Below are 27321 nucleotides of genomic sequence, written 5' to 3' on the forward strand. Positions count from 1 at the left end.
AACAGTCAAAGATTATGACAGATCTTGTCTCTGCTCTAAGAAGACTTCTTGGTTCCCTTTCAAATTATGTCCCTCAAGATCTTGTGTGTCTACTTCCATTACCTGCCTGCTCTCATCTCCTCCCACTCCCCCCTCCAGCCATACCAGTCTCCTCCAAACCCTCCAAGTTTGTTCCTACTTCAGGGTCTTTACACTGGATGTCCCGCCTGCCTCCAGCACTCTCCCCCTGGATATCCACGTGGCTCCCTTTCTTTCCTACCTAAATTCTTTATCGCAATGGCTTCACTGACCATCCTGCTACCCCTTCCTTAACTCTCCCCCTTCCCCCACTCTCACCCAGACTAAGGCAAGCACCCCCATCTGATGTCCTAGCTCCACCCTTGGCTCTCACAAGCTCTATTCAACACACAGTATCCAAAAGATTACCATGAAATCTCTGCTCAGAACTCCTCCAGTGATCCCTAAAAGTCCCGTCCTGTGTGAATTCATTTATGTGCATATTGTGTGTCATCTGTCTTCCCTTTTAGAATGTCAGTTATGCAAAGGCTCAAATGCTACCTGGCTTACCACAGATATTCAATAAAAATATAAGGAATTAATATGATTATTGGAGGATGCCCCCATCTAAGGGACTACTCCTCCATCTAGTTCTTCTAGCCAAAGACTGGGGAATTACCCATACCTCCTCCTCTCCCACCCCCAGCCCCCACCCCGCCCCATGACTAGACAGCCACCCCTCCTGTCCTTCTGGGAACTCTGTCTCCCTCTTTTCCTGAGTTCCCAGCTCCAGTACTTGTCCGTGTGCAATCCACCTCCCTGCCAGCCGAGGTCTGACCATGACCTGACCAGTCCCTGCTCACACTCCACAGGAAATCTTAACCTGAACTACCTCCCACTCTCATTATGCAACAGCCTCTCCTTTGAAGCACTTGCCACAGGTTGCAAACATTTACATGTGCAAGTATTCTACATTCGCCTGCTCTCCTCACCAGGGCAGTAATTGACCTCAGCGGTGCTCCAGGCTCAGTGCCAGCAGACACTTGATATGCAGGCCATGGATAAGATACGTGAATGCACACACTGTCCCCAAAAGTCTGCCTTTATGTCTAAGGACAAATGGTTTCCCAGTCTCCTAACCTACAACCACCCTTGGTAGTTTCCTTACTGTCCCAGGCCTTTAATTTCCTTGCTGGGCTCCAGATGTAGGGTCTGGCCAAACCAGAGGATGAGGGAGGAAGAAGAGGGAGTCTGCATCCTTTGCTTTTATTCTACAAAATAATCAAAATAGTAGGCAAAGGGCCTCTGAGTAAGGAAGGAAGAAGTTTGTGAGAGTTTGGGTTTACAAAACAACAAAAGCAAACTGCCCACGGCCCTAGGGTGCACCCTGATGCCTGAGGAGTGGGTCCATAAGAGCAGAGAGGGGTGGGGGGGTAGAACTCAGGAAGGTGCTGTTTGAGTTCAAAGCTGACCTCTGACTCCAACTCCAAGTCCTCAATTCAGAAGCCAGTAGGGATCCCAGGCTTAAATTCGAGAGATCTTAAGTGTCTGTTCTTAGGTCCTCACAGGGTTTGGTGACCAGGCCTGGGGGCCTGAATCTGCAGGAACTTGGGGGCCAGAGCAGGACCCAAGAGGAGCTTGGCCTGGAATCTAGCAGGCGTGGCCGAGCCTGCTCCTGCCCCTAAGAGGGCAGGAAAAGGCACTCGGGGGGCGGGACCTGGGGCACAGGGGCGGGATCAGAGTCTCAGGAGGGAGGGCCTTGCTTTAGGGGGCGTGGCCTGCACTGTCACTCTGCCCTGCGGAGGAGCCTGGACTCAGCCAGCACTTCGAGGGGCGTGGTCTCTGCTACCAGGGTCTTTGCGGAGTCGGGGGGAGGTTCGGCCCCTCCGAAGTGGGTCCTGGGTCCCCGGGGTCAGCAGGTACGCGCGGGCGCTCAGGCCCGAGGAGGCAGCGGTTCCACGTTGAGCCAGATGCCGTTCTCCGTACGCAGGATGAGCTCCGGCTTCCGCCGCACCTTGCGCGTTCTGTCGACTGTCAGGCGGAAGCGCAGGAGCGTCAGCGCCACCGCCACGCGCATCTCCGCCATGGCGAAGCTCTGTCCGATGCAATTCCTGGAGGAAGGGGGACATGGGTGGGGAGGGGAGCGCAGGCCCTGCCTCTGGGAGCTGAGGGATCCCTGGGACTGGTGGCCTCCCCCTCATGCCTCTCGGTCCCTCATCTGTAAAACGGAAAGAGAGGCAATTCCAACACGAGGAGGCACACAGTGGATGCTCGGGACTGGGGATGCTATGGAGTCTGGCTGGGGGCTCCCTGTTGTGGTAAGGGTTCAAAGAGGGTGCCAGGTTAGCGGAAAGAACACTGAGAGGGACGGGACCGCGGCTCCAGGCCGATACATCTCTGACTTTCCAGTGGCCTCAGAGTTCCTCCGAGGCTTGGGCCGTGGGGAAAAGAAGAGTTACCTGGGTCCTGCTGAGAAGGGCACGAAGGCCAGCGGAGAACGCTGCTGCGACTTGTCCGGGTCGAAGCGGTAGGGGTCGTACACCTAGGCGGAGCGCCCGGGGTCAGTCTGGAGCCTGGCCCAGCCAGCCCAGCCCGGTTCCCTCCTTCAGCCTCTGGGGCCACCCAGGTGGACAGCGAGAACCACACTGCAATCCAGCCACCTCTGCCTTCTGTGTTCAGGCATAACAGGCTCCTTCCCATCACAGGAACTTTGTCCCTCCCCCCACCCCTCTTCCCAGGTCACACTTCCCCCTGCTCTTCAGCTTTCAGGTCTCAGTGCCAAGGGCCTCCTCAGCAAGGCCTCTCCTCCCCATCTGAACTGAGGTGCTCCCACTCTCTGCATCAGTTTTAATCTCCTTTGTGCATTTATAAGCACCCAAAATGATTTTGTATTTTACTTGTTTTCTTCCTCCACAGTTAGCTGTGAGCTCCATGAGGACAAACACAGTGTCTTCTTCTGCCCTCACTGCCCCAGCAGTTTTTTGACCTGATAAATTAACAGTGAGCAGAATTTAAAAATGGAGGGAGACACATTCACCCAGGGAGACCCTGCACCCAGTCCTGCAATCTGACTCCCTGGGGAATAAGGGGAGAGATGACCCAAGGCAGATTGCCCTTTCCAAGGAGAAAGAAGCTGAAAGAAGGGAGGTTGAGGTAGAAGATCACCTTTGAGTCAGGCCACACTGTGGGGTTGTGGTGAGTCCCGTAGATGCTGACCAGGCAGATGATTCCTGGGGGGAAGGTGGAATCAGTGGGGCAAAAGGGGACCAGGCCTCCACCTCCCTTGGAGTCATGTTGTTCCTATGAGCCATCTGCCACCCTTCCTACTCATCCTTCCTGAAAAATTCTAATGCCCCCCCTCAACTCCACCTCTTGTCCCTGAGGCCCCTATCCCTTGCCTTCTGCATGTCATGCTAGCCAAACAGGACTCTTTCTTACTCACATACCTCACACTGTGCATCCCCAGCTCAAATGCCTGCCATGATTCCCACTGCCCTGAGGATCAAGATAAAATGCCTCTACTTGGCATTCAAGACCTTTCACAATCTGTACCCGGAGGCTTTGCTCCATAAACAAGCTCTCTTTGACTTCCAACCTCCAAGGCTCACCTCTCATGTTCCTTCTTTCACTCCCTGCATTCCATGCCAAATAGAGCCATTGCTCCTTATTTGAGGCTGCTTCAGCCCCCTTCCATTTCCCCAATCCCTGACTCGATGTAGATGGGCACATCTGTGCCCTACTCTGTTGCCCCCAAAGTGGGTGATGCTCAGGGCCTGGGCCTGGCGCTGAGGCCTCTGTAGACACTCACAACAGAGCTTGGTCTCCAGAGGATATCCAGCAACTGAATTAAGCACCCCCTACCTTCCCTTGCCTGGCCCACCCTTCTACACCCAGTTCTTTCTTTTCACTTGAACTTACCCACCTCTCTCTCCCACACTGGGTCTCTCCCATCACCCCAATAGCAACAAGAACACAGAGCTGCCCCATCTACAGGGATGATGCAATGGGCCAGGCATAACCAGTTCCCTGTGGGCAGCAGAGCAGCACACAGTGGGTGGGTGGGTACCTTTGGGGATGATGCGCCCATCTGGCAGCTTGATGTCCTGGGTGCAGCGGCGGGAGACCAACGTCACAGGTGGGAACTGACGCAGGCTCTCTTTGATGCACATGGTTGTGAAGGGTAGCTGGGTCAGGTCATCCCTGAAGGTCACAGAGCAACGGGTACCCCAGGGTCAGGCCATGGCACTACTCCTCCCCCAAACACACACACACACTCCATGTACATGAACACATATACCCAAGCATGCATGTATTTGCATCTATAAACACATCTACATGTGTGTTACATTGTGTGTTCACATTTATACATATTCACACTCACATGCATTAAAACTCATACACACTTCCCCAACACACACATACATGTGTGTTGCATGTCTTGCAGATGTGTGTACATGTATAAACACACATACATGTGTGCACTCAGAAACAACAACACAGGACATCAATCCAAGATCTCAGATTTGCCCCAATTTCCAGCATTAGCAATTGTGCACATACACAACACTGATCTTAACTGCAAAACAGTGGAAACCACTCCCACTGATCAGAGCAGCATTAGTGACCCCAGCATTAGCCCTAACTGGTGCCTTAAGTGGAAGTCACTGGGAATCCAGAGACCCAGGGCCACAGCCCTTTACCGACCTGTATTTTATTTACCTAATTTTTAATCTCTTTTATTTATTTATTTCTTGTCTTTGGAATTCAAAGTCCAAAATCAGATTAGTTACAACTTGGTTCACGATCTAGATTTTCTTTAAATCAGTAGGCTATTTTGTTGGGGTTTTTGTTTCTTGTGTGTGTGTGTGTGTGTGTCTTTTGTTTTTAATATTTTAAAAGGACAGTTTATTAGGAAAAGGAGAAAGAAGAAAAGAGACACCTCCATAGTCAGGGGTGGACAGGAACCAGGTTCTCTTTGAATGAAACTTTATGTCACTACCATAATGGGCATAGGCCATACCTGCACCCCTATATGTGGGCTCCACTAGAAATGGGAGCGTATTATGACTGCTAGTTACCCACCTCTCAGAATCTAGACATCTTCTCCCTCTGTTAAGAAAGGGGGTAGGGGCAGATCAACAAAGATTAGCAAGGTACTGATGATATTAAATATACCCAACTGAGGGTGCTCCCCTGAGGTCATCCCACTGAGGTAAGAATCCAAAAGATTGACATAAGACTGACATTGAACCTAGAGGGACTTCTGTTGCTGTTAGATGTTAACAGTAGAAGGGATGGCCCATCGGGTAATAGAGGCCAACTGCTTGATGATAAATGGAAACTAGACTTCACGTGTTGACTTATAAGACCATACACCTGAAACCTACATGTCATGAGCCAGTATCACTTCAGTTAAAAAACTAGATGCAGGCCCTCCCTAGTGGAACAGCAGGTTAAAGACAGCACTAAGAAGCTTAAGCCAATTCAGATGAATTCAATCCCTTCCCCAGAGGTGACTCACATGGCGCGGCAGACTCTCCTGACCCCTCCTGACTGCTGCTCCCCTCAGCAGTGTCCTTTGTCAGTCTGCCTGTTCTTCTCCCTGCTCTGTCTCTGGTGAATCCTCTCACCGCCCCTGCACCTCTGGCCTGTACCCCAGGTCTGTATGCATAAATAATAAATAAATCTTTAAAAAAAAAAAACTAGATGCTATTTAATGCTGTTCTCTGTGCATCATCCAGAATCAGCTCTACACCACACCTATCTAAAGGAATTCAGGTTACATTGCATTATTACACCTTACTTTACTGAACCTCACAAACTGAAGGTTTGTGGCAACCCTGCATTGAGCAAGTCTACTGGTACCATTTTTCCAACATTGGCCCACTTTGTGACTCTATGTCACATTTCATTAAGGTGTGTCCATTGTTTATTAGACACAGTGCTATCACACACTTCAAAGACTCCAGTATAGTATAAACATACTTTTGTATACACTAGGAAACAAAAAAAAATTGTAGAACTGACCTATATGCAATATTCACTTTACTGCAGTGGCCTGGAACCAAATCCACAAAATCTCTAAATTGTGTCTGTATTGTTCCAGATTCTTCTCCTCTCCCCATATTCCAATTATATACTAGTAGTCTGTCATGTGTTTTCTGTTCAAATGGTTAGAGTCTATGTCCTGCCCCATTCATGTTGGATTTGGCCATATGACTTAATTTAGCAATTGCAATGTTATATGCAAGCAGAAGTTTTAAACTGTGTGACTCTTTGTGCTTCTAGAATGTGCCTTGTGAAGAACATGCCCAAGGTCTCTGCCATTTCAAGGAAAATATGAGGAGACACATGGAACAAGCCAGGATTCAAACTACAGTTTAGAAGCAGCCCCTCTCAACTCAGTGGCATCCAGCAGTAAAAGAGTAAAATCCAGACAAGAACAAAAAATAACTGCTTGCTGTAAACCACTGTTTGGGGGCTGTTTTGTTATGCAGCATTAGTGCAACCATTGCTGATAAAGACACTCCTAACCAAGAACTCCTAGGAAAGCATGTGTGTTACTGTCATCTCCATTTTATAGTCAAATAAATTGAAATTGAAGACACTTAAATGACTTATCTGGGGCTGTGGACAGTCAGTAGGTAGTAGAGCAGGGACTCACACCCAAGGTTGTAGGCTCCACCTGCCCACTACCCTCCCCTTAAGGCCAAACTGACCATTCCAGCTCCTCCAGGTCCCGGCCTTTCATGACTTCCTGGATTTCTTCCCGACACTTCTCCTGGTACTCTGGATACTTGGCCAAGTTGAACAGCACCCACGAGAGCCCGCTGGATGTGGTATCATGACCTGCAGGCAGATGAGACTTTCAAATGGGGGCTGGCTGGAGATGGTGGAAATGCTTCAAACAATGGAGACAGGAAGGCCTGTCTTCCCCCAGCTTCACCCCATATCCTTACCCTCAAACATGAAGGTGTCTGCTTCAGCCCGGATGTCTTCATCCGACAGTTCCTTTCCATCTTCATCCTGCAATGGCCAGTGCACAATGTTCACCCTATTACATCCCATCCTCCACATTCTAGAGGATCCTAAGCAAAGACATCCCTCCACTTAAAACAAGTTGCAAGGGAAAGGATTCCAGGCACAGTGAGGTGTGCAGCTGATTCAAGAAAGACTGAAAGAGGGAAAAAGCATCACAGATGGAAGGAGAAGGGATTTATTTCTTGATCTGTTAGTATCAAGCCTCCACCAGAGGCCCAAGAACTATCTCATGACTAGGTTTCATGATCACCACATTGTAAAAGAGGAAATTGATGCAGAGAGAAAAAGCTTAAATAACTAAGGTCAAACATCGATGAAGCAGCAGAGCCAGAACTGGAATCTAGAAGCAGAGCCCAGGCACTGCTCAGAAATCCCACCGAGCAGCACTAGTGAGTGACTGGTGGACATAACTTAGTGTCACATTTCTTCCATGTCTTGAATTTCATCTTTGCAAGTGTTGTAGGCTGAATTGTACCTCACCCCCTCCTCCAGAATTCATACTTGCAATACTAACCCCCCGGAATGTGATCAGATTTACAGATAAGGCATTTGCAGAGGTAATTAAGTTACAATGAGGCCATTAGGGCAGACCTTAACTCAGTATGACCACTGTCCTTATAAAGATGAAATTTGGACACAGCTATGCTAGAGGGAAGACAGAGGGAAGAGGGCCATTTATAGGTTAAGAAGAGAGACCTCAGAAGCAACTAAGCCTGCTGACACTCAGGCATCTAACCCACAAAACTGGGAGAAAATTAATTTCTATTGTTTGCGTCTGTGACTCATCATTATGGCAGCCTAGCAGACTAATTCAGAACTACTGGGTGTTCTGCGCCAGCCAGCACCCTCGGTCCACTCTAGTCTGAAAGTTTTCATTTTATGCAGTTGGTAGGAATCTGAGGATGTTAGCCTGGGCAGGGTTCCAGCCTCACCCTTGCCAGAAGCAAGACATCAATGAAGTCCAAGGTCTTGCCCTGCTTGGACTTAAGCCAGGCCTCAGCCCCCTGCTGACGTAATGCCCTCCGTCGCTCCTGGATGACCTCGGTGGTGAAATGGTGCACCGTGTCACAGGCCTCCCGGAACCGTCGTCCATCAGCCGAGCGGTAATAGATGAAATCAATATAGTGGTGCAGGCGATACTGGCGACGCACAGCCAGGGCACTCAGCTCGATGATGGCCGAGATGTAATCACTCAACTTCCTGCCAGGCAGAAAAAGGGCCATGAGCACAGGCGCATCCCATAAGACAAACTTCCTCCACCAATGGGTAGGTGACAAAGAGAGGCTTGTGTTAACTACATTTTCCTGTTTTCTGTATTCCGATAATCTGTCATCTGGGATCTGGCCCATTAGAAAGAGAGGTGCCTCCGGGGACCAGCCAATTCTTAGATGTAGTGAAAGAACAATGGGGTGCCACAGGAAACAATGGTTTTCCTATGAAAACCAGTTTAGACACCAAAGTCCATTGGCTGAACTACTCTCCCTCTGCTCCATCCATTGGGGGAAGGGAAGTGCACTGGACTATGGTGATGGCACATGGCTGATTTGGTGATGGGAAGCCCTCGAGGATTACAATTAAGATGGAAAAAGGCACCAAATGATGTAAAAATAAATTATTACATTATTTAAAAAAAAATATGTTCACACAGACACTTGTCCATAAATGTTTTCAGTGGCATTACTCATATTCACCAAGAAAGTGGAAACAGCCCAACTGTCCACCAATAGATGACCAGATAAACAAAATGTTGTAATTCATGGTAAATGGAATATTATTCATCAAATTAGAATTATTGAGACATCCTACAATATGGGTGAACCTTTAAAACATGCTAAGTAGATGAAACCAAACACAAAGTCTCTATAATTCTATGTATATGAAACTTCCATGATAGCTCAATTTATAAAGACAGATGTAGACAAATGATTTCCTAGAGTTATTAGTAGGGAGGAGGGGTGACTGCTAAAATGTTCAGGGCTTATTTTGGTGAGGATATTCTAAAATTGATTATGGTTATGGTTGCACAATTCTGTGACTACAGTAAAGACTACTAGATTGTATACTTTAAATGGGTTAATTACATAATATATCAATCATATCTCCTAAAGGTATTGTTTTCAAAAAATACTAAACTGCTAAATGTTGAGGATTTACTATGTGCTACATGCTTGCCATTTATTCTTGTTCCTTTATTCCTTTTACCTCCAAAGAACAGAAACTTAATCTATTGCTCACCACTATATTCCCAACAGTTCACATAGTATCAGGCACATAGTAGGTACACAACAAGTATTTGATGAATGAATGAATGGACCAGGGAAATGGTCATTCATTCATCTGAAAAAATATTCACTGAGTATCTATCTACTGTAATGCCAGGGCAGTGTTTCTAGCCATCTTTCAAAAGTTCAGAACTGTCATCTTTGTGTTACGAACAAGTAAATTAAGACTCAGAGAGTGAGGAATGCTTCCCACTCTTCTTGGAGAAATGAGTATAACTAGCATGTCCTGATCACCTACTATGTGTCAAGCCACTGACTCACATTATCTCATTTAATTCTCACATGATGACTATAATGAAGGAATTAGGATGTTAAATATTTCGGATAAGGAAAAGGCTCAGCTATGTAATGTCAGCTCCTAGCTTCCCAGAAGTGCCTAAAACCTAAGATTTTCTTTTTCCTTACCACCACCTCACCCCTAAAGAGCTGCCTCCATCTTCCCCAGAGAGGGAACACTCACTCCTGGCAGTTGCTGTTGTAGCTGAAGACACACTTTTGAAGACTGTCCAGGGTCATGAGGCTGACATGTTCAAACATGTCAAGGGAGACCACCGAGCCCTGTGCCAGGCGTCGCCACTTAGCCTGGAAAAGAGAGATGCATGGCCATGGTCACGGTGACTTTGGACCTTAAGCCAAGCTGACAATGCCTAGCCACTTGCTCATGACAAGCCAACTTTATAGATAAAGAGGCTTCCTTATATGCATAACTTGCCCAAGAGTTGGAGCCCAGAGCAATCATACTCCCAGGACAACCTCTTCCCATGAAACATGGACTCACATGCATGATGTCAGTGCACTGGTTGAATATCTTCATGTAGGGCTTCAGAATATCAAAGTGGAAGGCAGGTGTCAGCATGCGACGGTGCCGGCTCCACTTGTCACCTTTGCTGAGCAGCAGTCCATCTCCTGCAGTCATAAAATTGAGCTTATGGGTCACTCTGAAACACCAAGAAATCCCACACCCTGCCCCCTCTTCCCTGAAACCCAAACTACCCAGTCCCTCACTCACCCAGCCAAGGTTTCAGAAAGCCATAGAAAAGATCATCCTTGGGGGCAATGGCAGCTGCGGAGGAAGAAGTAATGATGGCTCAAAACAGAGCTCTGTCCCTCTGACCCTTGGGTCTCTTATCTGGGTTACAGCGTTCCACCTTGCCCCTCAATCCTCCACACTAATCCCATAAAGATCCTTATAAACATGCTGATCTAAACATAAGCCTCCCCTGCCCGAACACCTCCTATGCCTCCCTATTGCCCTAGAAAAAAAATGTGTCAATTCAGGCTAATATGAAAAACCCTGCTCCACCCTACATCTTGCAATATCCACCATATTACCTCACATGCTGCCTTTCACTTTTACCCAGGTTGTGTCCCCCCACTCAGAATTGCCTACTTCACCAGAGTCTTCCTCTAGCCCACTCCCTTCTTTGCCCCTAGCTCAGCCTCCAACCTCACCCTCTCCAGTATGTCCTGTATACTGACTCCAGGGGTGATCTTATCAAACTCTAGATCTTAATGAGTACTTTCCTGTTCACACACCCATCAGCCTCAAGCACCAGCTGCCCAGCCCATTTTCAAATTCTTGAATGATGGACTCCAGTTCAGACCCCTCCCAAAAACCTCTATTATCCATGCCCAACACATAAACTGAGCACCCTAATATCAAAGTATGTTTCTCAGTTTCCTGGAGGAAAATAGTTCTCTCTCTGTTTGAGTCTTTCCACCAGTTTCTCTCCCTGCTTCACTCTTCCCTCATCCTTCTAATTTCTTCTGGATTGTATCCAGTTAAAAGTCCCTCAAGGGGTTGAACCATGTCAATCACTGACATAATGATGCTAATAAATTTTATTCAGTGAACAAATGAGCCAATAAAAGGATGGCTGGATGGATGAAGAGACAAAGAACAGATGAATGGATGGGTAGATGGATGAACATATGGACAGATGGATGAATAGAGTGAATTACCTTTCCATGTGCTAGATAAATTTGAAATACAGTGGGCAGGGACCCCAGGAGGAATACCTGAAATTCAAGTGATGTCACTTTTACCTAAGATGTGACTCAGTCACCTACATATACACTCCCCAGGAATTGGCCAATTGTATGTATAGTCACCAGTCCACTCATTCTCCCACTTGCACACCTCTCTGCTACTTCTCTGTACCCAACCCATTCTGGGTAATACCAGAGATCCAGAGATGGTTCGGCTCCACACCCTACCTGAAGGAGTTCAGTTTGGAGTGGAGAAAGGAAGCAGAAGCACATCACATAATTATCAAGAATGTAGAAAGTATGACAGGTACAAAGGGAGGCCCAGAGAAAGGGCTTCTGGAAATCAGGCAGGCTTCTGAGAGAAGTGGCATTGAAGAGAAAGGTGGGAGTCTACTTGCTCCTCTCATCTTTGGGCTCTGAACTCCAGGCTGACCTCTCAAGAGTCTTTTTGACACACAGATCTGTCTAATGACTATCTTACTCAAACAACTCCCATGGTTCCCTATGACCCCCAAGATAAAACACAAATGTATCCACTTTGTACACAGGTACCCTGAGTCCAGCTCCTGCTTAACTCCATACCTACAAATCACCTTCACTCTAGACACTCCAAGACATTTGAATTCCCCTGGCATTTTCACACATCTGCACCTCTGCACGAACAGCACCCTCCACCTAGTACTCCTCATCTGGAAAACCCTGTGCATCTTTCAGGCCCAACTCCACCAACATACTCCAGAAGCTTTCTCCAAACCTCCTCCACAGCTAAACCTTCTCCCATCTTCTATCCCTTCCACGCTAACCCTGACCACCCAGTCATGGGTGAGCCTGTCCCGGTTGCTGCTCTCATCTCCCACCCCAACCACCACCAATTAAAGGGGATGGTATCCTTGAAGAAAGTCATATAATAAAAATCCAGACAGTGCCCAGGTGGAAGCTGAAAATTACGGTGATAGAAAGTTTTGCCTCTGGGATGGCCATATCTGGGTTCAAGTTTCAGCCCATATCACTGATTAATTGTAGAAAGTGCAGATTATCACTCTGGCCCTCTATTTCCTCATCTGCCAAAGGGGAAACAAAACAAGGCTTCCTGCCTCATGCCATCCTTCAAAAACCGAATAATTTAATGTGTTCCAACACATTGTAGGTGCTATTAAATATCTATGCATGTAAATGAATAGTTAATCAAGTATCTGTGCATGTAAATGAAAATAGCCAATTATATAACTATGATGATTATTCTTGGTTATTGGTATTGAAAATTTGTATGATCGATAATTGGGTCCCCAATTCACAGAAGACCACTATTATTGAAAAATGAAATAACGTGACAATTTCTTAAAAAGTTAAACGTAGAATTACCATGTGATGCTGCAATTCTACAATGAAGCAACAACCCAAGAGAAATGAAAATATATATGTACACATCAAAACTTGTATACACATGTTCATAACATTACTCATTATCAAAAAGAAACAACCCAAATGCTGATCAATGGATAAGTGGACAAACAATTTTTGATATGTCCATATATGAATAAAATGGAATATTACTCAGCCTTTAAAAGGGAATGAAGTACTAATACATGCTACAATGAGGTTCAACCTCAAAATATTAGTATAATAAAAAAAAGTGTTCCAGGAGCCCTCCCTGGTGGGGAAACTGGTTAAAGGGCAGCACTATGAGGCTGTTCACAGCCACAGAAGCATGAATTTGACACCTGGCCAGAAGGGTGACCCACCTGGCGTGGCAGACCTCTCCTGTCTTGCCTGCTGCTCCCCTCACAGTGTATTTCAGTAGATCTTCCTGTTCTACTCCCTACTCTGTCTCTGGTGAACCCTTTCACCCCCCACATCTCTGACCTGTACCCCAGTTCTTGTATGCATAAATAAATAAATCCTTTGTAGAAGGGGTTCCAAAAGACCACATTTAATATAATTCCTAATGTATTATGTATCCAGAATAGGAAAATCTATAAAGAGATAAGTAGATTAGGGGACAAGGAGAGAGGGAAAGTGATTACTTAATGAATACAATTTTTTATGGGGTAATGAAAATTTTTAAGAACAGAGCCAATAGTTGCACAACATTTTGAATACACTAAATACCACTGAGTTGTATACACTAAAGTGGGTAATTATATGTTATGTGAATTTTATCTCAATAAAAAAAATTAATGTATAAAGTAAGCTATAATTATGCCTATATAATATGCCTTGTCTTCCATAAAGCATTTTCATTGATTTTCTTCCATGAACACTCTACCCCAAATGCCCATTAGATGAAAAAACAGAGGTTCCAAGGGGATCCATGGCTTCCTCAGAGCCCAACAACTGTGTGGGTTTAAATTCAGAGCCACCACCCCCTTCAGGTGGCCCCAAGGATATCCCAACAGGGAATGGAAGCTACAAATTGGGTCCAGAGCTGTCCAATCCCAGGTGTGCAGCTATGGAGGAGCATGGCACCCTGGGGCCAGGAGGCCTCTCCTGAGTCACAACCCCACCCTCCCCAACCTAGAGTCCCTCATCCAGCTCCTCCAGTTGAGGAGGCAGTGGCTAGCCTGCCTGTCCTGAGGGAAACTACCAGAGTATTCCCATGTTGGGGAAGCCACTCTGTGATCTTCTTGGAATCTCACAACCACACAGGATGATACTTGAGATGATGTGAGAAGGAGGGGGAATAGAAGGAGAAGGAAGAGGAGATAGAGAAGGAGAAAAAGAATAAAAACTACATGAAGAAAGGCAGAAGAGAAGAAACCCTTATCAGTACCTACATTACTTTCTAATACTGAGTCTTCACAATTAACCCCTTTTATAGATCAGAAACTGAGGGCCTGAGAGGTAAGATGAGTTGTTGAATCACACAGCAAGAATGTGTTCCAGCAAGAATTTGAATTCAGTCCACCCAAATCCCAGGGCCAATTTTACAACATGGTCCCATCCTTTAGAAACAGTACCTCTCCGGGATTTAGGTTACTCTCCTTGTTTCATGGATACAGTCATCCCCTCATAAACACAATAATGAGGCATGGGAAAGACACAGCTGGGGAAGAGAAGGAAGGCAGCCCCTTTCGCCTTCAGGGCTCCTGGCAGGGGCAGTTGGTGGGGAGTGAATTGTCTTGAAGACAGTCTCCAGATGTGTCTTTGTAGAGGCTCACGCAGGGGGCAGAGATCCTAAATTCATGGAGCTCTCTTTCCCACCCCTCCTCTCTCAAACATCCTGAGATGCCCCTGGAGGTGCCCAGCTTCATATAAAACCATATTAGGGATCCAGAATCCCACTGACGAGGATGAAAGAGCCATAGCCAGATATAGCCAGTCTAAAGAGTCAGGAATGAGAATGTAAAAGTCCAGAGGAGAGAACTAGGGTCTTTCAGGGAGGTAGAGAAGGCTTCCTGGAAGGGGTTAATTGGCATTGTCTGTCAAAGGCTGAATGAGGCCTTGTTAAGCACAATTGGGAACCTGACTCTTTGGGATAGGAGTGTACTACAGAAGAGAGAAGCAATCCTTCTACATCTTCCTCTCTGTCAGCCCAGGTAAAGAAAGTAGACTGGAATAACCACAGTAGGAGTGTCAGAACCCAAAGGATGGGAGTGCCAAAGCTTAGAATTGAGCAACAGTCATTTAAAATCCTGGGCAAACAACTGCCTATCCTAACCAGCTCAGCTCTGACCTCCGGATGGGTGGCCATCCCCTCAAATTTCCTGGATCTTTGGTGTGACATTGTCACACCTTGCCCATGCTGTCCCCATTGTCTGTATTGCCATTTCTGCTTTGGAAAATTCCTGTTCACCCTTCAAAGACCTATTCAAATGAACCTTCATCTGGATAATGTGCCTAAAAGCCTGGGTAGGCGCTGGATTTGCCCACCACTCCAAGTTCTGGCCCACCTACCTGAGGCACCCAGCAGGGGCTTGATGTAGTCAGGGTGCACCAGAACCAGCAGTGGCAGGACAGGCCCCATCCACACGAGGATCACATGGTGCATATTGTCCAGCACCTTCTTCTCATCTTGGAGGCCTGACTCATTTGGGAGATACTGCAAAACGTGGCAAAGGAGAAGATTGAGGCAGTGCCCAGCCCCAACTCACCCTAGCCCTTCCCTCCCACCCTCTCTCCTGCCCTCAAAATAAGGCAAGATGAATGTATGATTGTGGGTTCCTGGTGGTACCATGCTAGCCTACATTTCTTCATCTGAAAAGTAAAGCTGACGAGTCCACTCTCCCTCTGAGGGCAGTTGAGAGGGTTCATAAAATAACAAAATGAGTGTCTCAGCATGGGGTCTGACACATGACTACTGTCCAAGAAGCAAAGACAACGATAGTAAACACAAGACAGTCTTGTGTCTTTAAATGATCTTTTGGTCATGAGGGACAGTGTAGAGGGCAGTGGTCCCAACCAGGTATGACAACTAGCTTTGGAGTGGGGTTGGCACTACCATCTTAGTATGACATTCACATGACAAAATGCCTAAGAATATGTGTCTCGGGATATGTTTCTGTTGCTAAGCAACACATGATTGTAATGATTAAGACTGGCATTTACGTGTGCTTGCACTGTGTTGGGTGCTGCTACATTTTGTTAGAGTGTGGTCTCCACAAAAAGGAGGGATTCCGTGTTCCCTGCCCTACCTAAAGAAAGGTGGAACTGAAGAGTTGGAGCAAAGGGATGTAAGAAGGCCATGCTGGCTTCCTGGCTTTGAACTTGCACCAGACACTTGGGGGACATAGAAGGAGACACTTAAAAGGAGAAACTCATGGGGAGGCTGACAAAGGCATTGTTAGCTTGACTTGTACTTTGAGTTTTCTCTTTCCATCCGAGACTTGCCTGGCCCCTTTTCTGTGGTTCCCCACCAGAAAATGCCTCAGCCTTGTAGCACTTCTGGGTCTCAGTGGCCTTGCTCTGGGCCAACGCTATTGGCTGTGTGTTTACCCACAACTTTGGGTTGTGGGTAACTTTGGGTTTTTTATTGGGAAACTATTATCCTTCCTTCTCCTCTTTTTCTAATAACACTATTATATTAAAGTTCTTTCACATTAAGAGTATGTTTTGTCTTTATGTAGCAGATGACGTAACCTCTTCAGAGCATGCAGGGTTGGGGGGTCCCAGGATAACCCCAGGATAACTCCAATAATTTTTCAGTTACTCTTATTTCAATCTACACAAGAACCTTTGAGTTGCTGTTGCTATTATTTTCTTCATCTTCCTTTGTGCGGAAAGGTCCAGTACCTTGTCTGAAGTTTTAAGTGAGGAAAATTCTGCTGGTTTCAACTCCCCTTGATAGAGGGCCAGAAATAAGAGTTCTAGGGAAAGTAGTTGATCTGAGGGTTGATTCTCCAAAAACATGGGAAGGAAAGTGGGGAAGTGACATGAGAAGGGAAGTAGACCGTGGAATGCAGAAGTTGCACCACGGGAAGCCAGGGCTCTGTACCACTGACATCTCAGTCAACCTGCTTGAGGGTGAGGAAGTGGGGTATTGACCTTCCAATCCCATTGCTCCAGAGACTTGGCCGAAGGCCACTCTTTGGGAAGTAACTCTCAGGTTCATAGTACATGAGGCTGGGTGGGTTCCAGTTTCCAGAGAAAGCCCTGGAACACAAGTGCTATCAGCTGGTTGTCAGTCCATGGAACCCAGACAGGAGCAGGCATTGGCATCATCTACTACAGTGGCAGAACTAGTGTCTGAACACCAGCCACCCAGTTCCAAACACCTGCTCTCTTAGTGACAAACTTCATCTAGCATATATACACACATTAAGAGTATGTGTTACAATGGAATATTACTCAGCAGCCAAAAAAAAAATAAACACATGCCTTTTGCAGCAACATGAAAGGAGCTGGAAAAGATCATGCTTAGTGAGATAAGCCAGGAAGAAACGGAAAAATACCGGATGGTTTCACTCATAGCAGGACTAAGACAGACCAGGCGAGAAAATAATAATAATAATGAACAACTATGTAACAGAGACATTTTATGGGGGTGGAGTGGGGAATGGGATCAAAAACAGCGGGGGGAGGGAAAAAAAAAGAGTATGTGTTAATTTTCAATGATGCATACCTGAAATGTATATGATGTGATAATGCAATGTTACTTCAATAAATAAATAAATAAATAGCACCTGCTCTTAGCCAACATAAGGCAGAAGCACTTCAGGTTTAATGTCAAAAGAAGCTAAGCTTAAATTCACCTTCTCTGAACCTCAAAGGTAAAATCTATAATATAGGGCAGATCTTTCCCTACTTCATAGGCTGTAAGCATCAGGGGAGAGCTCAGACATGAAGGGGCCTAACCCAGCACCCGATCACTGTGAGGTCCCCCGGTCAAAGGAATCAGTAGTGAACAAACAAAAATGAATCCTCTCTGGCTCCTGAGTCTTTTTCAGTCAGGCTTAGCTCTGAGCCTGCCCACACCCAAGGGAGATCATGGCCTTTCCAGGTCTCATGGGCCCATGAGGGGTCTTGCTGGGTTTCAGATCTGGCCCTTACTGCCCAGGGCACCAGAGCCTGGTCTCTTCAAGACCACTATCCAAGCCACAGTTTCCTGACACCAGAGCACTAGAGCTAGGACATGAACAATGAGCAGAAGTGTGTATAATTTGGGACACTTAGATAAGAACAGTTTTAGCAAAGGTCACTGAGGTGGGGAGACAGAGCCTTGCTAAAGGAGCAGGAATCATCCTATGGAAGACGTGAGCAGTGTGAGGTCAGAGTCTAAAAAGCCTTGAACCCCAGCTAAGGCACTGGGACTTTTTCCAGACCACAGTGGAGACTCATGGAGGGTGTATGAGTTGGAGGGGAGGTGGAGGTGGGGGCGGGGAGGGAAATGGCTGAATTCAAGAATTCTTCTGGGACCAGGACAGGGGACAGACTGGTGGGGTGAAAGTGAAAGCAGGAGCCCAGGGAAGAAGCTGGACTGTGATCCACCAGGGGAGGACGAGGCCTGGGCAGGAGTGGGGGATAGGAGAGGGGAAGCTTAGGCACAAACAGCCCATACTTGATCAGAGCTGGCCCTGCGAGGGTAGTTCCCAAATTCACAATCATGTTCTTTGAATGACTGAGCAGAAAGGTATCTCCAGGCTCATTCTTCCAAGACACTCACCTCAAGTAGTGTCGGACACATTTCTAGAATGACTTGTAATTCCGATCTGCAGAACCAGTTATTGAGCACACACATCCACCACTGCATGGTGGGTGCCAGGCACATTACAGCAAGATTTCAGAAATCATCAAAACAATCCCATGAGGTTCCTGAATTACAGATAAGGAAACTGAGGCATGGGGGAATAAAGCAGATCTCTTAAGGTCACACAGATGATAAGGGTGGGTGTCAAGTCCACACTGATAATCTCAACCGCTGCAAGGGAGACAATTTGACTCCATCAGGCAAGTGAGAGTATGGGCCCCAGAGAGTCTCAGCACGCTCAGGAATCTGGCTTTCTCTCTTTCTGACTTCTGAGGGCCTAACCTTTCTCATCTAGAAACTAGAGACAGCAGAGGAGAAATTGCTAAGAGCAAGGATGCTAGAGTGAGATGACCTGAATTTGAACCACAATAGTGCCACTTGGGAGCTGTGTAACCTAAGCCATCTACTTAACCTTCCTATGCTGCACAGTTCTCAGGTGCAAATTGGGGCCTACCTCCTATGGTTGTCAAGAGAACGGAATGCGTTCATATGTACATAGTACCTGAAATATTACTTGACTCACATACACGAAAGAATAAATGAAATGTAAAGAGGGTTAAGGCCCTGACCTGGGAGTACGGCATTAGAGAGAATGAAAGAGTGTGTAGAAACACACTAGGGATGAAGATAGGGAGACAAGTCTTCAAGAAAGACTCTCTCCCTCCACTGGGATCCCAAAACCCAATAAACTTGGCACGCATTGGTACCTGTTTTCTGGATATGTCTTATCACACAGGGTATGTCACATATATGAGTGGTACAGCAGTAGCTTGAAATTACAGAGAAAACTGGAGAGTCAGCTCTTTCTTTCATCCTAGCTGTGGGACCTTGGGAACGCTGCTTGCCCTTTTTGATCCTCAAGCGTCTGTTCATGGTTCCAGCAGATTCGTAGTGGCGTGGGGGATAAGGGAAACCAGCAGATCTGTCATCCTTACCAAACACCTGGTACATACCAGCCCTGACCCCCGCAGCCCTCTGCCCACCCTCACACACCATGCCCAGGTGGCCCAGCAGCCAGTTGCGCCGAGGCGGCTGGGGGAAGCAGCGCAGCTGGTGGCAGGTGATGTAGAAGCGCTGGCAGAGCCTCAGGAACCGCAGCAGCAGGCGGAAGAGGAAGAAGAGCAGGGACAGGAGAAGTGCGGACACGGCATAGAGGCGGAAGGCAGTCTTCTCCAGCCCGAGGATGTGCAGCAGGTGTTCTGTGACCGGCAGCATCCTAGGGGGACACGTGGGATGGGTCAGTGCAGGAGGGAGCCACCCTCCAGCCATGCCCCCCAGTCATGCATCATGTACGATGATCTGTGGAGTAATGTGCCTGGCACCTAGGCACTCATGAGTCCCAGATGCCAAGATACCTCTTTATCCCCCAATTGTGGCTTCCGGCCAGGTGACCAGTGACATTCACAGCCTTAACTTTCAGGGCATTCCTCCCAATTTCCTGCCTGTACATGCTGACCAGAATGCTGGAAAATTAAGACACTCTCCCTCCCTAAAAGCAGTTGTCAACCAACTGGTGAGCATTACTGGGTAAGGGCCCCCAGGTCCCTTGCCTCAAGTGCAGGGACCTTGGGGTGTGGCTCCACACACACTCCCAGAATTCCCCAGAAGGATTAGTCTCCAGCTACTCACAGTAACAAAGATTCTCTCTCAGTTGCCTCTCTTTCCCATCTTACTTTCCCCCTTCTTTTTTCAATTAAAGTGAGATCGAGTCACAGTGACCCAATGACCTGACAAATGGCCTCACTCATGCAGCTAAGCCAGGCTGTAACCACAGCAAAATCCAGGAACCGTTTCAGTAGCTCAGCTACTTGCAAAGCCTCTTCCTCTCCAAGGTTGGCTACTGAAGGCCGCCACCTCCAGGCGTCCACAGCAGACTTGTCCCAGTCTGGGGCTGAAATCCCTTGGCCCCCAAATGCTGAAGAAATCCAAACCTTGAATCTTGGAGTCCAGACAAACATCCTTCTTCCTTCTCCTTTCTGCAGTCATTTCTATTTCCCTCTCCAAAGAAGCCCCTCCTCAAAATCCCAAACCATCTTAGTCTATTCCCAGAGGCCATTTGTATTTGCCAGCAACCCCCTGGGGGCTCTCAGGTACAGTCCTTGGCCTCAGTCCTGGCTACACTCCCCACTTTTACTTTTTATCACCCTATTTACGGTGAATATTGGACAAACCCTTTCCATTGGCATAATTACAAACAACATTTACAACAACAAAGTGAGCTCCAACAGCACAAAGCGAGCCATTTTAAAATGAACAAAGCAATGACATTTAGGACATTCAAAGTGTTTTACAACCATCACCTCTAATTCTAAATTTTATCACTCCAAAAGGAAGCCTGTCTCTAGAGCACTCATGACTCCTGCCCCCACCCCCATGGCCCCGATCCACCTACTTTCCGGATCTGCCTCTTCTGGACAGTCCCTGTCCCTGGATCACAGGTGTGGCCTTTTCTGCCTGGCCTCTCACTCAGCGTCATTTTCAGGCTCACCCACCTTGGAGCATGTGTCAGGGCTTTCATACCTGAGTGATACTTCACTGTTGAATATTTAGGTTGTATCCACCTCCAGTGAAACATGTCATTATGAACATGAATGTACATGTGTATGTTTGAGTCTGTTTTCTATCCTTTGGGTTTTACTTCCTTACTGGTCTTTTCTGTGATCACTTCCCAAATAAAATATTTGCCCTCAAATCCTTCAGTTCCTAGAGAATCCCAACCCCTTTGGGTTAGCTATTATTAAAAATGAAAGAAAGGAAAGAGAGAGGGAGGGAAGATGTAACAAAAGAAGGGAGGGATGGAGGAAGGAAAGAAAGAGTGGAAGGAAGGAAGGAAAATAGGTTTTGGTAGAGATGTACAGAAACTAGAACATTTCTGTATTGCTGGTGGGACTGTACTCTGGTGTAGCCATGTGTGGAAAACAGTAAGATGGTTCCTCAAAAACTAAATGTAGACTAATACATGATCCAGCAATCCCATCTCTGGGTATACTCAAAAGAAGTGAAAGTGGAGACTCAAACATATACTTGTACACCGATGCTCACAGCATCAATAATCACAATCTTGATGACTATCAAGAGGTATAAGCAATCCAAGTATCCATTAACTGATGGAAGAAATTTAAAAATGAGGCCTGCCCATCAATGGAATATTATTAAGATCTTAAAAGGAAGGAAATTCTGATATAGGCTATAACATGGATGAAGCTGGATGGCATTATGTTAAGTAAAGGAAATTAGGCACACAAAGACTAAGACTGTAAAATTCTATTTATGTCCGGCCCCTAGAGGAGGTCTGCTGTGCCATGTGGGTTAGCTCCCTGACTGGGGTTAGAACTCAGGCTGTATTGGTGATAGCACTAAGATTGAACCACTAGGCCACCAGGGAGAACCTCATTTGTTATCTTAACCATTTCAAATGAAATTGCAGCTCTGTCGCCAAAAATATATCCATGATCACCACTACTGACCACTCCCAAACTTTCTCATCTTCTCCAGCTGACATACTGTCCCTTTTAAACTCAATTTCCTCTCCCCTCCCCAGCCCCTGGCACCTGCCACCATCCTTCTTCCCCCCCCACCCCCATTCTGACTTATCCCTTCCAGCTCCATCCATGTTTTCTGCAAATGGTGTAAGTAAGATAAATAATATTTTGGAGGCTCCCTGGTGGTACAAAGGGTTAAAGTGCAGTGCGGCGAAGCTATCCACAGCCACTGCAGTACAAGTTGGATCCTGGCCAGGAAGGTGACCCACATGGCGTGGCAGACCTCTCCTACCTCACCCATTGTTCCCCTCAGCAGTGAGGGGATCTGCCTGTTCTGCTCCCCACTCTGTCTCTGGTGAATCTTCCCACCCCCGCACCTCTGGCCTATACCCCAGTTCTTCTATACAACAATTTAAAAAGATATCAAATGACATTTATGTGTATTTTACCACAACTAAAAATCTTCTTGAAAATACAGACTACCTGGTGTAGGTACTCCACAGAAAGTAGCTGTAGGGATCTATTTCTTTACTAGTTTAACAATAGGTAACAATTCACCAGCAACGTTGGGGAACCCAGCTTGTGATTATCACTAATAACTGTGACCCTCCACAGGCCTGACCTTTGCCAAAGGCTCTAAGTGCATTTCTTCAGCATCCGGTTGGCAAATATTCTTTGAGTCCTGATTATGCAAGTGACTCTGTTGTAGATGCTGAAGAGGTAATGTCAAACAGGACTAATTTGGTCTATCCAGGCCATCATGGAAGGCGACAGCAGTACAATGATGGAACCCCATACAGTGGCTACATGTCATAAAGGTGGTAAAACAGGGTTGGGGAAGAAGCTGAACATCCTCCCCTTCCCTGAAAAACAAATAAAATGAGCTCCGACTCTCTAGAATTTGGTACTGTGACTTATATGACAAAGTCTTTGTAGATGGGATTAAGGACTTTGAGATGAAGAGATTATCCTGGATTATTCAGATGAGTCCTAACAAGAATCACAAGTATGTTTATATGTGAAATGGAGATGGAGATTTGATGCATAAAAGAGGGAAAAGCCATATAAAGCTGTAGGCAGAGAATGGGTGATTTCAAACAAAGAAACACCTAGAACCCCCAGAAGCTAGAAGAATGGGAAGGATTCTCTCCTACAACCTTAAGAGAAAGTACTATCCTACCAGCACTAGGATTTCAGACTTCTGTTCTCCAGAACTGTAAGACAATGCATAGGTTTTGTTTTAAATGTACTGGTGCATTTAATAAAGCAGCTAAGGATATCAATACACGGAGTAAGAGAGAATTCTTTTAGAAGAAGTGGTCTAAGAGGGTCTCTCTGGGAAGAGGTGTGAGTGAAAAACCTATATAAAGGGGGCTTATTAAACACACACACCATAAGGAACTGTATTCTAATCCTAACTCCTCCACCAAATGACTGTGTGATCTGGGCCTCCATTTCCCTGTCTGAAGGTGGGGTGTCTGTAAAAGATAATCTCTGGTTCCACCCCAGTGTGACCTTTTCAGGATTACCAAGGATGAAAGGGAAGTCATCACAGCCAGCCAAGAAGGGGCCACGTGGTCACCTCTTTCCCCCAGGCTGCAGCCTGACTGTCACAGCTTTCCCAGTGACAAAATAGCAGCAAGAGGTCCAGTTGACACTCAAGAGAGGAATCTCAATAACAAGTGCCTGGGAGAAGCTGTCCACACTCTACAGCAGGCTCCTCCTGACCCCAAACAACAGCAATCCCATTCAATGCCCTTGAAAAAAGCTCTGAGGTAGGGCAGCCACAGTGGGAAAGAGCTTGATCACTCCTCAGAAAGTTAAAGATAGAATTACCACATGACCCAGTAATTCCTCTCCCAGCTATATATCTAAGGGTAGAACAAGCAGTTCAAAGAGATATTTGTGTATAAATATTCATAGCAGCACTTTACAAAATCCAAAAGGTGGAAGCAGACCAAATCTCCATGAACTGACGCATGGGCAAATATAATGTAATCCATTCACACCATGGAATACTATTCAGTCATGAAATGGAATAAAGTGCCCATTTATGTTACAACATGGATGAACCTTGAAAACATGACTCTGAGTGAGAGAAGCCAGATACAGAAGGCCACAGAGTGTGTGATTCCACTTACGGGAAACATCCAGAACAGACAAAGCCACAGAGAGAAAGCAAATGAATGGCTATGAGGATCTGTGGGAATGAGCTGGGTGTGATGGCTCATGGGGACAGGGTCTCTTTTAGCGGGTAATGAAAGTGTTCTGGAACTAGATAGAGGTGATGGTTGCACCATATGAATACCCTAAATGCAATTGTTTACCTTTAAGTAGTTGTTTTATAGTTGATGAAGTTTGTCTCCATTGTTTAAAATGCCACCAGATGGGCCCATAAGAACCAGGGCCAGAGGAGGAAGTGAGACTTAATTTTCACTCTCCCCCATTGGGGACATCTTCTTTTCTAAACTGTGAACACATCTTGCCATTCAAAAACATTTTAATTAACTATAAAAATTAATTAGTTGACTTTACCACAGGAGGTGTGAACTGGAATACAAACTGTGAATGTTAATAATAATGTATCAATCCTGCCTCATCAGTTGTAGCAAAAGGACCACACTAATGCAGACTGTTAATAGGAAGCTTTGTGGGGAGTGGGGAGGGGGAAGGGTGTACACAACTCCATATTTCCTGCACATTTTTTTCTGTAAACTTAAAACTGACCTAAAAATAAAGTCTAAAATTGAAATTAATGAAAAATGAATTAAGACATTTCAGTGGGTAAGGGGCCTGCATTTTCTGGGGTACAGGTCCCTTTCTCGATCTGGGACCTGGTGGTGCGTGTATGTTTAATTTGTAAAAAATTTAAGCTGTGCCGTTCTGGAAGGTACATTTCCCATATGTATATTATATTCAACTTAAAATTTTAAAACTAAAATTAAATGGGTAAATAATAGCAGCCAGGTATGGCACCCAGCAGCCCCACCTAAGGTTGTTTGAGAAACTTCAGTGAGGTTAGACTTAGCACAAAGAATGCAAAATCAGCCATTACAGCAGTTCCCCCAAGGGGAGATGTCCCAAGATCCCCAGAGGATAACTGAAATCATAGATAGTCTCAAACCTTATAGAGGCTACATTTTCTATACACACACACCTATGATGAAGTTTAATTAATAAATTAGGCAGAGTAGGAATTAACAATAACAAAATAGAACAATTATACTCTAATAATAGTTTGGTGAATGTTCTCTCTCTCCCCACTCCCAGCATCTTATTGTACAGAACATTTTCAGACCACATTTGAATAGAGAGTAGCTGAAACTTTGAAAAGGGGAACTGCAAATAGAGGGGACTATCATATTCCTGTCCCTATTGCTATTTTACAGCAGCAAGGAAAACTCAAAGCTGACACTCACAGGACACTGTGGGAGGCCGGCACGCCCACTCCTGTCTGCACTGGCCCCAGTTTCATCCAAATGCCAGGTATGGCACCCAGCAGCCCCGCCCTGGCAGAGGTGGCCCCACCCATCCAACTGGGGACTGCATTATCTGGAAATGGAGGTGCCAGTGACTGGCTCCTTGGCCCGGCCCACGCCCAGGGAGCTCTGGTTTGTCAGGTTAGCCCGGCCACCAGCCAGAGACCTGTCATACAAGGTATGTGGGCTCCTAAGAAACAAATACAGGACTTGGACCCTGGCTCCTTGGAAATTATGTCTGGTGGGGCCTGCTGGGAGCCTGACATCCAGTCACCCCATACTGGCCCTACTACCCCACACCCCAGCTCTGCTCCCTACTCCCTCTTTCTTCCAAGCCCCTCTCCTGGCTCATGGCTTTCTCTTGTTCCCTTGAAAGCCACAAGACTGTCCCACACCAGACTCAAGTTCTTCCAAAGTGCCAGGCACCAGAGGGTTTGAGGTAAGATGGGGGGGCTTGCCCCAGATTTCTGGGGTTTGGGGAAAGAACATCAGAAACATTTCTGGGAGATCAGAGCAAGGAATGGGAAGTACCACTGCAGTTTGGTACATATTATAAGCTTTTACCTGCAGCCTCAAGTCAAAAGGAGATCCTCACAGGAAATAAAGTTTTTAAAACCACCAGTAATCTAGATCATTTTAGAAATGCAATCCTTCCTGCCCACCATCTCAAGCAAGCATGTCCATGATTAGACATGACCCTCAGAAAGCATCCCGGAAGGCTCTGCTTCTTAGTTGTGTAACAGCAGGTGAATGTCTACACCTCACTGAGCCTCAAGGTCCTCATTGGCTAGGTAGGGACCATAGACCCACCTCACAGGATTGTGATGAACACAAAGCATTTCTAATGAGCTTTGCTCAGGGTTTGGCACATAGTAAGCCCTTAATCAAAGGTACCTCAAAGTGTTGTAGTTGGCTGGGTAGTTACCCTACCCAGCCACCTAGGATTTGGAGAATTCAACCCAAGACTTGCCAGGGAGAAGAAATGGGTTCCCATTCTCTGAATGTCTCCCACATCATCCATCCCCTCTGCAGATACCAACTGCGGTCACCACCCGATACCAGCGCAGAGTTAATGTTACAATTCAGAAACCTAAGCTGGGCTCTACAGAGAGGCCCAGGCCACAAGAAAGTGCCAGGATGTTGGGGTCAGACAGAGTTGGTTTCTTCAAATCCCAACTTTCCACTGCCTCCCTGTCTCCTTCCAACTTCCAACTTAAGACACCCCAGCTGATAAGCCCTACTGAGGGCCAGGAAGCATCATCTAGAGCATCCAACAAATATCTGCCAAGACCAATTGTATAAGACCTTCAATAGCCCTAACAGCCAACTCTGGGGCTCCGGAGAGCATCCTCTTTCCACAGAGAGATGCACTTGAAAATCCAGGGCGGGTCCTGGGAAGATGGAGGCTGGACTTTACCACAAGTGTAACAAGTGGACATCACCACATCGGCAATATGGAGTGATGAAAACCCCAGTTACCCCATGGGGGTGTGGGAAGGATCCATGTGAGACGTCCTGCTGACAAGGGGCAGCTCTTCTCGAGGCCACTTCTCACCGAGGACAACCAGAAAGGATACACCGAGGACCCGACGTGCATACATTAAAAACCGTGCATAAGGTAGCCACCGTCAGGGACACACACCCCTCCCCTGCCCCCAAGAGTCTAAAGCACGCAGCCCCGTCCTCGGTCCTGAGAATCCAGGGCCTCGGGATACAGACCTCCACCATCAGCACCGCCCGCACAGGAACCAACGCTCCTAGGGTTACAGCGCAGCCCGCGACGGCGCTTCTGTCACCGCCCCTCGGCTCACACTCACCCCGCGGGTCTCCACTTCAGGTCCTTGATCCGGATGCACCCACGCCGCAAC

At 46.6% G+C, this 27321-nt stretch overlaps 1 protein-coding gene across 4 annotated transcripts; it reads right to left on the reverse strand.

Annotated features, from left to right (window-relative positions):
- Positions 1 to 1193: 1193 nt before the first annotated feature.
- On the reverse strand, positions 1194 to 27321 carry LOC101625576 (cytochrome P450 4F22). Of its 4 annotated transcripts, none has more exons than XM_004688667.2 (13): positions 27271 to 27321; positions 19486 to 19708; positions 15204 to 15348; positions 10330 to 10383; positions 10099 to 10226; positions 9781 to 9902; positions 7971 to 8238; positions 6957 to 7023; positions 6717 to 6846; positions 4064 to 4197; positions 3163 to 3227; positions 2457 to 2539; positions 1194 to 2108 (listed from the first exon to the last, which is right to left on the reverse strand). In XM_004688667.2, the coding sequence occupies exons 2-13, from the start codon at positions 19705 to 19707 to the stop codon at positions 1931 to 1933; spliced, it is 1596 nt and encodes a 531-aa protein (XP_004688724.1). In that variant the 5' UTR covers position 19708; positions 27271 to 27321; the 3' UTR covers positions 1194 to 1930. The 4 variants fall into 4 exon arrangements, with proteins under 4 accessions (XP_004688724.1, XP_012584777.1, XP_012584778.1 ...); XM_012729323.1 differs by lacking the exon at positions 27271 to 27321 and adding an exon at positions 27173 to 27253; XM_012729324.1 differs by lacking the exons at positions 15204 to 15348; positions 27271 to 27321 and adding an exon at positions 27173 to 27247.

Source organism: Condylura cristata, unplaced genomic scaffold (genome assembly GCF_000260355.1).
Source record: "Condylura cristata isolate star-nosed mole 26May11 unplaced genomic scaffold, ConCri1.0 scaffold00024, whole genome shotgun sequence".
In the NCBI taxonomy this organism is placed as follows: domain Eukaryota; kingdom Metazoa; phylum Chordata; class Mammalia; order Eulipotyphla; family Talpidae; genus Condylura; species Condylura cristata.